This window comes from Sarcophilus harrisii, chromosome 2 (genome assembly GCF_902635505.1).
Source record: "Sarcophilus harrisii chromosome 2, mSarHar1.11, whole genome shotgun sequence".
NCBI lineage: Eukaryota > Metazoa > Chordata > Mammalia > Dasyuromorphia > Dasyuridae > Sarcophilus > Sarcophilus harrisii.
In genome coordinates, this window is record NC_045427.1 from 321,561,802 (window position 1) to 321,575,033 (window position 13,232).

The following is a 13,232-nucleotide window of genomic DNA, read 5'->3' on the forward strand; positions in this document are numbered from 1 at the left end:
AATTTTTCTTAAAGTTCATTAATTTTTAGAATTTTAGATTTTGATCTTTCAGAAAAATTCTTCTTTCTAACAAGTAATATTGTCAATAGTCTGGATTAAACAGCTTCTCCAGATGAGTAATTATCTTTTTTGTAGTCATGGACTTTTTAAAATAGATCCTTCATGTCATTGGAATATTATTTATTAAATGTGCTAAGTGGTAACTTTGATGCTTAGAAAATAACATCCCTTCCAAAGTGCCTAATAACAAAAGGTAAAGAACTATTTAGCTAGCATTTATTTTGTTTTTAAGTCATGTCCAGTTCTTCATAATCTCATTTGGGATTTTCTTGGCAAAGATACTAGAAATACTTTGAGATTTCCTTTTCCAGTTCATTTTACAAATGAGGAAACTGAGGCAAACAGGTTAAGTGAATTTGTCCAGGCACACTTAGCTAATAAATGTCTGAGGCTGTATTTGAACTCAGATAGATGAATCTTGCTGATTCTAGACCTGGTCGTCTATCCTATATGTCAACTAGCTGCCCCGTATTTATATAGAATTTTAAGGTTTATAAAGCATTTTGCTTATACTATCTCACTTAATATTTACAGTGCCTGTATGAATTAGATATTATTATAATTTCCATTTTGCAGAAGAAGAAATTAAGATTTAAAAAGTTAAATGACTTGCCTAGTTGATACCTATCATTAGTAAGTGAGGTTTTGTACAAAGATCTTCTTGACTCCAAATCTAGCACCCTACCCAGTAGTTGATCAGTCACATAATAAATATTTATTAAACATCAACTTTGTGTCAGGTATTATGTATTTTTTGACTATTGGGTAACTACCAAATGTGCCATCTAACCGCATCTGTCCTCTACAAGTTGCCAAAATATTCTTCTGAAAGCACAAGAATCTTTGCGGTTCTCTACACAAAAATCATTAACAATTCCCATTTCTATGTAGGAAAAAATACATTCAATAATCTTACCCCAACTTACCTTTACATACACATATAATTATTTTCTCCAACCTATGCTGTAGCCAAACTAGCCCACTTTCTGTTTCTAAGAGTTGCCACTCTCTCTCCTTACTCTTTTAACAAGTGAGTAGTTTCCTGTGCCTCCATCTCTTATAATTTTTAATTTCATTTTTGTTTAATTCAGATGTTGCCACCCACAGAAAGCTCCTTCTGTCCATCTCACTGTACTACCTCTATTGATCTTTTTTTTACTTTTTCTATTGATGATATGTTCTTCTGGTAGTATGCAAACTTCCTGAGAATAGCGGCTTTTGTGTATCAGATATGATCTGATACAGTGTTTTGCATATAGTAGGTATTCAGTAGATATCTATTGAATTGAATTGAACAAAAATGCTCAGTTTTAAAAGTTTTTTAAAAGTTGGTACATAAATGGATGATCTGAATAAATGAATGAAAGTCATTTATATCAGTCCACTATGTTGCTCCAATACTTTTAAAACTTTGCAACTAAATATGTTGTTTCTGGAAATCCACTGAAGAATAAGTAATGAGAGTAATAAATGGGAGATTGAAATCGTTATACAGATACTTCAATTTTTGCTTAGATCTTGGAGACCTGATCATAAATTTAAGACTGGAAGGGACATTTGTTGTTATTTTCTTGGAACAATACCTGAGGAGTTTGCCATTTCCTTCTATAGCTCATTTTACAAATGAGGAAACTGAGGTAATAGGATTAAGTGACTTGTTCAGGGTCGCACACCCGATAGGTGTCTGAGGTCACATTTGAACTCAAACCACTGTGCTACCTAGTTGCCCAGGGACCTCAGAGGTCATTAAGTCCAAAACTGATTTTACTGAGGCAACTAGGTGATACAGTGGAGAGTTCTGAGTTCTAATCTTGCTTCAGACAATTATAGTTGTGGTATCCTGGGCAAGTCACTGTCTCTGAGTCTTAGTTTCCTATTCTCTAAAAAGGGTACAATAATAGCACTTAACTTCCAGAATTGTGTGGATTAAATGAGACAACATTCATGTGATATATACATTCTGGCTATTATTATGTTTGTTTACAGATGGGGAAATTGAGGCATAGAGGTTGTGATTCCTGTCCGTTTTTCACTAGGAGCACACATAGCTAATTAGTATATGTGTCAGGACTGGAGCCCAGGTCCTACATATGCTACATATTCTACTTCTATGTAATTGAATAAAGTTCTAAACAATTATGACAGACAACAATGTGGGAGGGAAGATGGGAGGGAGCAGAGATTTCTGAAAAGGACACATTCTTAGTTATAATCAGAACTGGCCAGTATAGTGGGCTAGTAAGTCAGTGCTTGAGCTTCTGGTTTGTCCCCTTTTCTCAAGTATGGTAGAATGAGGTATGTTCAGTGTTTAAATCATGACTCCAGTGAATTTCAGGGCCATCTGGATATTTTTTCCAGTTTAGCAACTGAGGAATGCAAATATTTAATTCCATCAGTAAATAGCAAAGTCCTTAATAGAATGAAGTGTCATTGTAAATATTTAAATATGGTTTAAGACGGTCCCAAGTATGATTTCTCCGTTTTACCAGCAGGTGTGTGTTTTACAGTGATTTTTGGCAAAAGTCAAGGTGATTTTCTCAAAGTGTGAATAGAAAATTTGATCAAAGTTTATCATGTATTGATAGTATTTATTATCATGGCATTGTTGTTGTTTTGACTGAGACAGTTGAAGTTAAATGACTTGCCCAGGGTCACACATTTAGGAAATATTAAGTATCTGAGGCTGAATTTAAACTCAGGTTCTTCTGACTTCAGGACCAGTGCGCTGTCCACTATGCCATCTTCTACCCTACATGGGATTGGTTTTGTTGTTCAGTTTTAAGTTACTCTTTGTTACTCCATGGATTGTAGCATCCTTTGAAAAGGATTTTCTTGGCAAACATCTTTTGGTTAGTCATTTCTTTCACCAGTGGATTAAAGCAAACAGAGTGCCTTATGTTCTCTGAGTTCAAATTTGAACTCAGGGCTTCTTGACTCTAGACCCAATCCTCTATCCATTGAGGCACCTAGCTACTCTTCATAACATTTTACTGTTTATAAAATACTTTCTTTACAGTAACCCTTTGATGTAAATAGGTATAGGAATTATTATCCCCACTTTATTTTTCAGGAAATTGGGGCTTAAACAAGTTAAATGACATTCCTACCTTCACCAAACTTACCAAATGATGGAATTAATACTTGCATTTGAGCCTTCACAATTAAATATGACACACGTTGTTGTTTTTCAGTCATATCCAACTCTTTATGACTCCATTTAAGGTTTTTTTGGCAAAGATTCTAGAGTGGTTTTTGCCGTTTCCTTCTCCAGCTCATTTTGTAGATGAGGAAACTGAAGTAAATAAGGTTAAGTGACTTGCTCAGAGCCACATAACTAGTAAGTGTCCGAGGCCAGATTTGAACTCATGAAAATAAGTCTTCCTGGCTCCAGGTTTTGTACTCTGCACTGTGGGGCCACCTAATTACCCTGATATGACATGTATACAGAAACTTATAATGTTAGATGAATGCAACAGAGCTAAGATTTTGAACAATTTTTAAAAAGCACGTTTAAATGCTAAGCAGTTTTCAGAATTGTGGAATATTGGCAGAAAATATTCAAGCTAGATAATTAATACAATTCTATTTATTTGAGCTGCCTTTCAGAAAAACGTTGCTAATTCTGCTTGCTCACTCTAAGTTAATAATTAGCAGTGGAACACCAATAATGAATAATTTTGTTTTCTCTTTAAGATTAATGAATGGAGTGCAAAGCTGGATCAAATCCTGCCACCACCCTTGGATCAAATTGAAGTCTGGCTTCAGGAAATTGAGCATCTTATGGCAGAAGATTTACCTGATTCCCAGGATTACAGTCAAGCCATGGTTCTAATTAAAGAAAGAATCAATTCATTTAAGGTTGGTAAGACAAAAAGAGAAAGGAAACACTTAGAGGTATTGTTCTTGAGTAAGACTTTATCCTAGGAAGGAGCTGCATTTTTAAAGATAATATTTTATGAAGATTGGGTCCATTTTTTTCTGTGAGGGATGGTAAACTATGTATTCAAGGGTCTAGAATTATGCCTGACCCATACATAGAAGGTGAGAATTGAATCCTCCCCAGTTAGGAATTGGATGTTGGGAGGAAGGAAGAGACCATAGCTGAGAAATTCCTATCTAGGGGATTGCGTCACAATCATAGAAGCAAATACCAAGGTCCAGATCCAGGACAGTGAGTGAAGGGTGGAGTAATGGACTGAATACTTGATTTGGAGTTTAAAAGTTGTGGTTGTTCATTGATTTTCAGTCGTGTCCAATTCTTTATTATCTTATTTTGAGTTTTTGTTGTAGAAATATTGGAATGGTTTGCCTTTTTCCTTTTCCAACTCATTTTACAGAAGCTAAAACTTAGGGAAACAGGGTAAAGTCACTTGCTTTGGGTCACCCAGATAGTAAATGTCTGAGGCCAGATTTGAGCTCAGGAAGACGAATCTTCCTGACTCCAGACTTTGCACTCTTGTGTATTGTAACAACTAGCTACCCCTGGAGTTAAGAAGATCTGAATTCAAATCCTGATTCAGACACTTATTTTTAGTGGAAGCCAGTAAGACAACTAGGAATCATGACAGAGGCTGAGAGGGACCAACAAGAAGCAAAGGTCAGCATTGTAAGTAGCAGCATGGTCAGGTCATCTCAGTTTTTGGTTCTCATTTGTTCTGTGGGTATACACATATGCAGCTGATCCTAACAATTATGACAATAGCTGACATTTATACAGGATATCTCAAAAGTCAAAACTGCGTCAATACTGGGCAAACCTGTAGAGAATTTTCAAGTTTGTCAATGCTTTATATCAGTTGTCTCATTTGAATCTCACTCCAATCCTGTCAAGTAGGCTGTCTAGGTATTCCTATACCCATTTTATGAGGAAAATGATGCTTAGAAAGGTTAAGTGGCTTACCTATAGAGTCATACAGCTGGTAAGTGCCAGGGATGGTATCTGAACCTACCTTCTCTTGATTCCAGATCTCACACTCTATGAATAAGACCACTCACTAGTTTGTTACTGTTGCCCTTAATAACCTTAGCAATGATGGAAGCCAAGGGACATCAGTTACTAAAATTTGAAAGATGGTCTAGGAAGCAACTCTCAAATAACAACAGGGTATATTTAACATTGAATTAAGAAAAAAATTTCCAGAACAATAGTAAAGCATCTATAAAGAAAATATTTTTTGGTTTCAAGGCTGTTTTTCTGAATCAAAAAAACAAGACAAAACAAAACCTCCAAACAAATGAGATAAAATATGTAAACATGCTAGGCAGACTTTAAAATGTTATGTAAATGCTAGTTTAATTAAATATAAATAAATTAAAACAAATACATAACTACATTATTATGATGAGGTTTATACATTTGTTATATTTTAAAAGTAAGTCTCTAGCACATGGACCTGCATTAAAATGAACAGCATGCCAGAAAATTTCTGCCAGAAGGGAACTCATTATCAAAATAAAATGTTGTAGTTTGTTGTAGAATTTTTCAGTTTCCATCATTTGTGATTGAATTGCATTTAACTGAATTAAAATGAAAACATTTATTCATAAGATTTCACTTTCACTTTTCAGTCTCGGTAGTGGTTGAAAGAGAAGCTTCAATGGTTATCTGGAAACAATGTCATATTTCCTGGAAGTGAGATTAAAAGTGCTCAGTTACAGAATCTGTTTGCCGGCCCTGGTTCATATCATGATTGTTCTCTTTTCAGAGCCTGATGGATGATTTTGATCCTCACCTGAACAACCTCTTGTCATTTGAGAATAAAGATGAGCAATGCTTGCCCATGGTCCCACCTGATAAATTGGAGGAAATGAAAAGAAGGTGGTAGAAATTCTAGCATTTCATATTTGGCAATATTGTTTATGGCACTTGATCACTAACAAGAACTTAGGGGCTTGGAGGGACAACAGAGCAAAGACTAATTTATGCCCAATTTCTGATAAATATACTTCTGTGCATACTGTTTAATTAAGATGTAGAATTGGCTCTGTGAGGCTATTTTAAAGATGCAACTTTAAAATTAAAATTTGTGTAAACTTGGTCTTAAGCCATACCAACACATGTATCTGACTCTCTTGAGGCAATATGAATTCTCCCCCTTACATTTATTTTTTCTACATGGAGAAAGTTTACTAATATGTTAATAAGTTTAGATTTACTAATACAATTATTTCATATACAAAATATTCAAATTTTGGCTACATGAAAATTAAGTAACATTTTCCTTAATACCTCAGCTTATTTTTACATATCTATTTTTTCATGTTGTCTCCTCTAGTGAGGGACTGTCTTTTGTCTCTTTGCATGCCCAATGCTTAGCACAGTGCCTGGCACATAGTAGACACTTAATAAATGTTTATTGATTGAGTAAAATGTTTGAAGACATATATATGCATATATATATATATACACACACACACACACATATGTATACACACACATATATTTGAAAGAGAGAGAGAGAGGGAGGAAGAAAGGGGGAGAGAGAGAGACATGGTAGGAAAAGAAAGGGGGAAGGGAGAGGGAGGAAGAGAAAGAGATAGAGACACAAGATGAGAGATAAAAAGAGACACAGAGACAGAGGCAAAGAGAGACGGAGAGCAAGAGAGAGAGAGAGAGATGGATATCGATCTATATTTATTAAAGCGTGTTTTAATCAAAGTGCATTTTTCTTTAGAAAACATTTTGTAGCAGACACTTCCAACCTGGAAATGTTTGCTTTCTTTTCTGGCAGTAAGGATGATTCTTAATAACATTTAAAATATTTTTATGCTACATTTTTTTATCATTTGAATGGGAGTTCATATCTCTGGCTTCTAAATACTAAATAATTTTTTTTTATTTTTAAAACTAGTCAGTGGTTTAGGTTGTTTGTTTCTTTTGGTGGATAGATATTTCATTATATCCAGAACATTAAAAATAAATTCTAAAGTCTCTCTTATTTTCCAGATTCCACAATATTATGGGGATCAACTTCATTGCACTTTTAGAGTTTCATTACTATTTGTGTTCTGTCCTGGGTTTAATAGAGGAAGTGAAATCAAAATTGAATATCTGGAATGTCAAATATGGGACCCAAGAATCTGTGAAACTGTTATTGGAAGATTGGCATGTAAGTTATCATCTATATTTTGCCTTAGTCTCTTTACATTTTTGATCTCCGTATTGACAGGAATTACCATTAGTGTTTTGGGTTCTAACCTCTTCATCTAGGATGTTTTTGCTCCATTGTTTAGAATAGGCACCTCTCAGAGGATAAGCTGAATTAGCCAAAGCATCATTATGAATCTTCCAACCACAACCCTGATATTCCTTAGATCTTGTCTTTTTTGCCTTCTTCCTAATTCTAATCCTCTCTCTTCCTTCCTAATATTAACCTGCGTACTTTTCCTATATCCTCAATCCTCAATTTATTAACAGTTGTGCTTCACTGTTTGCCTAGAATTGATCATTGCTTATAAATGAACGCATTCTTAGTAACTATGATCTGAATAACTTCAAATCTTTACTATACCTACTTAGGTCATTAAACACAAATCTCTCCTACTTGCATTTGGATTGATTGCTCTTCATTATTTGTTAGCTCAACAGCTTCTAGACCTTTAGAATCAACTTATCCTGAACCCTGAAATATGGATAGGATGATAATGGAATTTATTTTTAGAAATGTGGATACTTTGATTAGTGATTATTTTTTAAATGTATTTTAGATTTTAAAATATCCATTTTTAAGCTCTCAAAATGGTAGCTTAGTGAGTGGAATATTGTACTTAGAGTCAGGAATACTTGAGTTCAAATACTGCTTCTAAAACTAACCAACTGTTATGTCTTTGGGCAAATAACTTAATCCCTCTTAGACTTAGTTTCCACACCTGAAAATATGTTAATTAAAATAGCATCCATCTTACATGGTTGTTGTGATGATCATGTGTAAAGCACTAGCTCTAATATTATTACTAGTAATAATATTACTAGCTCAGTGATATTGTTCCAAATGAAGACTGAAAATAATACATATATGGAAGGTGAGAAGAATTTGAAATGACTATGAACATTTGTTAATATTTAGCATTTATGTTTATAAATGCCCTACAAGTTTGGAAATTAATTTTTTCAGTAAATCAAGACTTGCAAATATTAGAAAAATAACATATATAATATAATATAGTCCCCAACAAGGATTCTACTTTCTTTTGCTACTCCAAATGATAGTATTAATTATCAAGATTTTATCGCTTATTTCTTTCAGTTGAATTTTATGGATTTAACTATGTGCAAAATATATTCAATTTTGTGTCATTTTCTCTTTTTTGCCTATTCTATTTAAACAATTTTATTTATGTATATCTCTTTTTCTTTATTTGTGTGTGAGCAGACATTTATTGAAGAAAAGGAATTCCTAATTCATCTTGAAAGTTCTTTTCAAAAATGTGAAACAATGATCAAGAATTTAGGTAAGATAATACAAGAGATTTATTATAGCTTTATTTGATTTTTATGATATTATTGATATCTTGTTCTTGCATCACAGTTCTTTCCAAGTACACCCACTGTTGTATCCTTCATTGTAAAAATAAAAAAAAAGAGTAAAACCAGAAAAACCAAAAGTAATGTAATCAACACAGCATTTATAAAGTTCTTTATCTTTAGTTTTATACCTCTCTACAATGAGGGAAAAAAAGTTGTGGCAAATAAATAAAATTGAATATTATTGTGCAAAAAGAAATCATTAATTTAAAGAATTTAGAGAAATATGGAAAGATTTCTACCACTGATACAGAGCAAAATAAACAGAAAGGAACAATTTATATAATTACTGCAGTGAAAATGAAAAGCTCTCTAAAAAGAAATAACATTTCTGAGAAACTGAAAAAAAAATTAAGGTCCCAGAAAACAAATAATACAACATACCTATTCCCTCATAGGAGCGAGAGAGGGTATAACTAATATGGAATACTATATTCGTTGTTATATGACATCAATGTGTTGGCCAGTTTTGTTTGTTTTTTAAAAAATAACAGTGGAAGATTCAGTCTGGAACAGAAGGTAGTGGGAAATGATTGTGAGATTATAAAAAATTGTCATGTTTTATCTTGAAATGCTCTACTGAAGGTCTAGTACTGTGTTTCTAATACTATGATTTTGAGTTTTGAAGGTTAAACTAAAAGAATGTAAGTTCTGGAGGATCCTAACAAACTAGAAAAGCTTTGAATGTAGCCCAGATCATAGACTTTGTTTTTTGCTCAGACAAATATCATGAGGTAGCCACGGAGTTATTAATTTTATAGGCCACAGTAACTCTTGAAGACTGTTAATTAAATTATAGAGAATTTATGATCTGAATTAGTAAGCAGATACATAGATAAACTAAAAGTACTGCATAGAGACCTAAATAATACTTAGGTTTTCTTTATACATAGGGGAATTTTGAACACACATATAATCTGTATATACATATACACAAATACATAATAAGTGTATATATATATATATATATATATATATATACAAATATATAATTCAAAGAAAAATATTTTCTACTTAATTATGTTATAATCCATATTTAATATTGACTTAGGCATACTTGAACAAATATATACAATTAGGATCTTTTAATCATATTATGATAATGTTTTCTAAGATTACTTTCTTTCATTAAATGTAATAGATGGAGATCCTCAGAATATTAATAAGCAATTCAAGATGGTGGAATCTCAGATTTCTATGTGTAGAAAATGCATATATGATATAAAATCAACTCTGCAAAAAGTTCTGTCATCATGGGCTATATATACAGAGAATCTTCAGTCACTCAAGACTTGGTTGGAAGAATCAAGAAAAGAACATCCAAAACAGGTACATTTTCTCTCTTGATTTAATAGGTTTTGATATTATAAGAGGTCTGGACTCTCAGACCCAGGAAAAAGAGTCTGCAGAGTTACAAGCTGGCAGGTGTAAGGAAATCCTTTTTGGAAAGTTTACTTATAGTTGGGAAATGTTGTCTCCCTTCAAACCTAACTGATCAGTGGAATATTTTCTTCTTGGTATGGTTTTCTGAGACATCGTCATTATCTTCTTTGAATGGGGATTGATGAATTGGAATGATTTTATAGGAACATTTAAAACAAATAAATGGCTTAAATTAAATTTCATTTTTAAATTGGGTAAGATCCTAAGTCCAAAATCTTTTTTGGAGGTGGTTGTGAATTGTTGAGAAGGCAATATGGCATAATACAAAGATAATTTCACTGGGAATCAGGAGACCTGAGTTTAAATCCAAGCTCTCTGACTAATAGCTCTGTGTCCTTAGATATATTACATTTCTATGTAGGATTCATTTTGTTCATTTTTAAAAAGGAAACTTGAAAATAATCTCTTATTACCCTTTTAGCTCTGATATTCTGCAGTTTGATCGAAAGATACTTTATCCATCCTGATTCAGAGAAGGAGTGGTATTAATATAATTATTTCTATTTTAAAATAAATTAAAATTTGTATTTTAAAGCTCTTTGCAATTTATGAATTGAGTTCTTAGAACCATCCTCCTCCCATTGCTGGTAAAGTAATTTGTTTCTCTTGACTGAAGAGGGATTATGGCTTATCATTCAAAGTTAGGAATTAATTGGAGTCAATCATCATAAGTTTGAGGAGACTTTTCCAAAAAGTTCTATCATTCAAAAGAAACTTGACTTTTTTTTAAAGATAAAGTAATTTTTAAGAAGTGTGGTTGAGTAGCTTATGTGTCATCAATGTACCCATCCTATATTAAATGTGCATAATCTTACAACTGTGTGAAGGTTGTGGTTACCTAAATGAGGATCATCAAGTATGGCTGCACCTTACAACTATTCCTACCTCACTACTTGTAATGGTACTTAAAAATCTACTATTAGTAATCTTTTTTTGCAGTTTTGATGATTTTTCCTTCTTCAGTAATCTATTAAAATAGAAGTACAGTAATCCCTTCCACATTGTGAATTTCCCCATTGCCATATATTGTAATTTCAATTCATTGCAGGTTTGATATCTTGATAATTTGATTTATCATGGGTTGACATAAGAAATTAAATAGGGATTTTTTGCAACCTGTAGACAACATATGAAGGCTAGCAGACAACAAAGAAAAGGTTTAGAAACTCAAAAATATATAAAATATATGTATAATGTGTAACATCAAAATATTTTGTCTTTTAATAATGTAAACATCCCATAAAAAAGAGAAAAATTTCAGACTTCTTCTCTTGTATGAAAGGAGGGCCAAAAAAATTTACATGGATTTTTCAGATTGAGAGGGTGCCATGTTTCTAATCCCTGAGATGTAGAAGGGTTGACTGTAACTCTGGAAGGGATAACATCAAGAAATATGAATATCTTAGAAATAATTATCAGGTGCTTTCTACAGTGACATCTAGCTGGGACTAAGGCTTTGTGAGAACCACCTGGGACCTGAGGGAGAGAACAGTTCTCAGCTGGGACTGCATTGCAGAAACATTTCATCTACTTCACAGCTTTTTTGAGTTACGTGTACAATGTATGGCATTCTGGATTTGAATTCAGGAAGATCTGAGTTCAAATTTGATCTTAGACTCTCACTTAACTTTATGCCTCTGGGCAAACCACTTAATTCTCTCAGGCTCAATTTTCTCATCTGTAAAATAGGGATAATGATAGCATCTTCCCACAGGGGTTGCAAGGGGATGGGAGTGGGGGAAGATTATGTACTTTGCAAATCTTAATGTACTATATGAACACTAGCTATCATTATTCATCATCATCATTATTATTACTGTTTTAGTCGGTGTCTTCACAAACTTTAAAGTACTTTTTGTAGTTGCTAGTTAGTAATCGATTATCAGAAGGCCAAAGATCATTTCAATTCAATTATCCTTTTATCTTTTGCAGCTTCCTTTTGAGACACTAGCAAGTTGGAATTCAGTACTTAGTACTGTAAATGAGGTTGGAAAATTTTTAATTGATGTCAGTAACCAAGAAGTTGGATCATCTATTAATAAGGAACTGAAAAGACTTAATAAAAGATGGGCAAAATTCATTAAAAAAACTCAGTTCGTAAGTCATGAAATCACTTTGTGTTGTATAGTATATTTGAAATTAAAGTGAGTTTTTTTTTGAACTGAAATTAACTCTATTCTTTTCCATGCTCATCACTTTACTGAAACGTCTTTTTCCTTACCTATTCATTTTTGTTAATAACATCAAGATAACTAAGATGATGGAATTCAGAAAATTTAGAGCCATTTTAAAAACTCTTTCCTTTCTTTTCACTCTCACATCCAAATGGTTGCCAAGTCCTATGGATTTTATTTCCACTGAATGTCAATCATCCTTTTTTCCTCTTCATTTATACTACTCCTCTCTATCCTAGTTTTGACTTCCATCATAATCTCCTAATTGACCACTGGGTAAATTGAAATTATTATGTTTATTGAATTCCCAATGTCGCCTCACTAGCTTTCAACATGACTCTACATAATATCTATTTCTATATCTATATAATTTTTCTTTCCAAAAACCCTTAGTGGTTCTCTTCCTCTGTTTTAAAACATCATTGCTAAATGAGTTAGAAGGTGAAAAACATTTTTTTATATATCAGAACCTATATCTCATGATATTTTTTTATTTTACCAAACTTCATTAGTTAAAGAGTAAGCACAATGAAGATGAAATAATTATACCATTATATTTTTAATTTTTATTTTTTAATTGTATTTTTAATAGGAGATGAAGCTGCGTTTTATCCAAAAACAGGAACAACTGAGTCTTGAAAACATTGGAAATACCGAGCTACCTTTAGAAGAAAGCTTAATTTCCTATGGGGATACAATAGATATTTCAGCTGAAACACTTAGGAAACACATTCAGTTTTTAAAGGTAAAATATAGGACTTTTGAAAATGTCTTTCAAGGATATATAGGTTCAATTTAGATAAAAGAAAAATTTTTTTGAAAGTATCATAAAATGTTATGTTTTATTTTTAGCAATGATGAGGAGGTTAATAAATTTATTAATTTTTATTAAATATTATTAATTAATTAAATTAATTATTAATTATTAATAAATTAATAATAATTTATTAATGGGAATTTAGATCCCATCTCAGACATTTCGTACCTTTAGGACCCTTGGCAAGTCACTTAACTGTTTGCCTCAGTTTCCT

General features: G+C 32.5%; 1 protein-coding gene across 1 annotated transcript in view; it reads left to right on the forward strand.

The window, feature by feature from the left end:
• The window catches only part of SYNE2 (spectrin repeat containing nuclear envelope protein 2), a 297,544-nt gene that overhangs the window by 22,259 nt on the left and 262,053 nt on the right, over window positions 1–13,232 (forward strand). Inside the window, exons 7-13 of the mRNA XM_023502825.2 lie at window positions 3,754–3,918; window positions 5,766–5,878; window positions 7,007–7,169; window positions 8,433–8,511; window positions 9,726–9,913; window positions 11,960–12,124; window positions 12,794–12,946. Coding sequence (XP_023358593.2) covers window positions 3,754–3,918; window positions 5,766–5,878; window positions 7,007–7,169; window positions 8,433–8,511; window positions 9,726–9,913; window positions 11,960–12,124; window positions 12,794–12,946 — 1,026 coding nt within the window. The remainder of the gene's footprint in view (window positions 1–3,753; window positions 3,919–5,765; window positions 5,879–7,006; window positions 7,170–8,432; window positions 8,512–9,725; window positions 9,914–11,959; window positions 12,125–12,793; window positions 12,947–13,232) is intronic.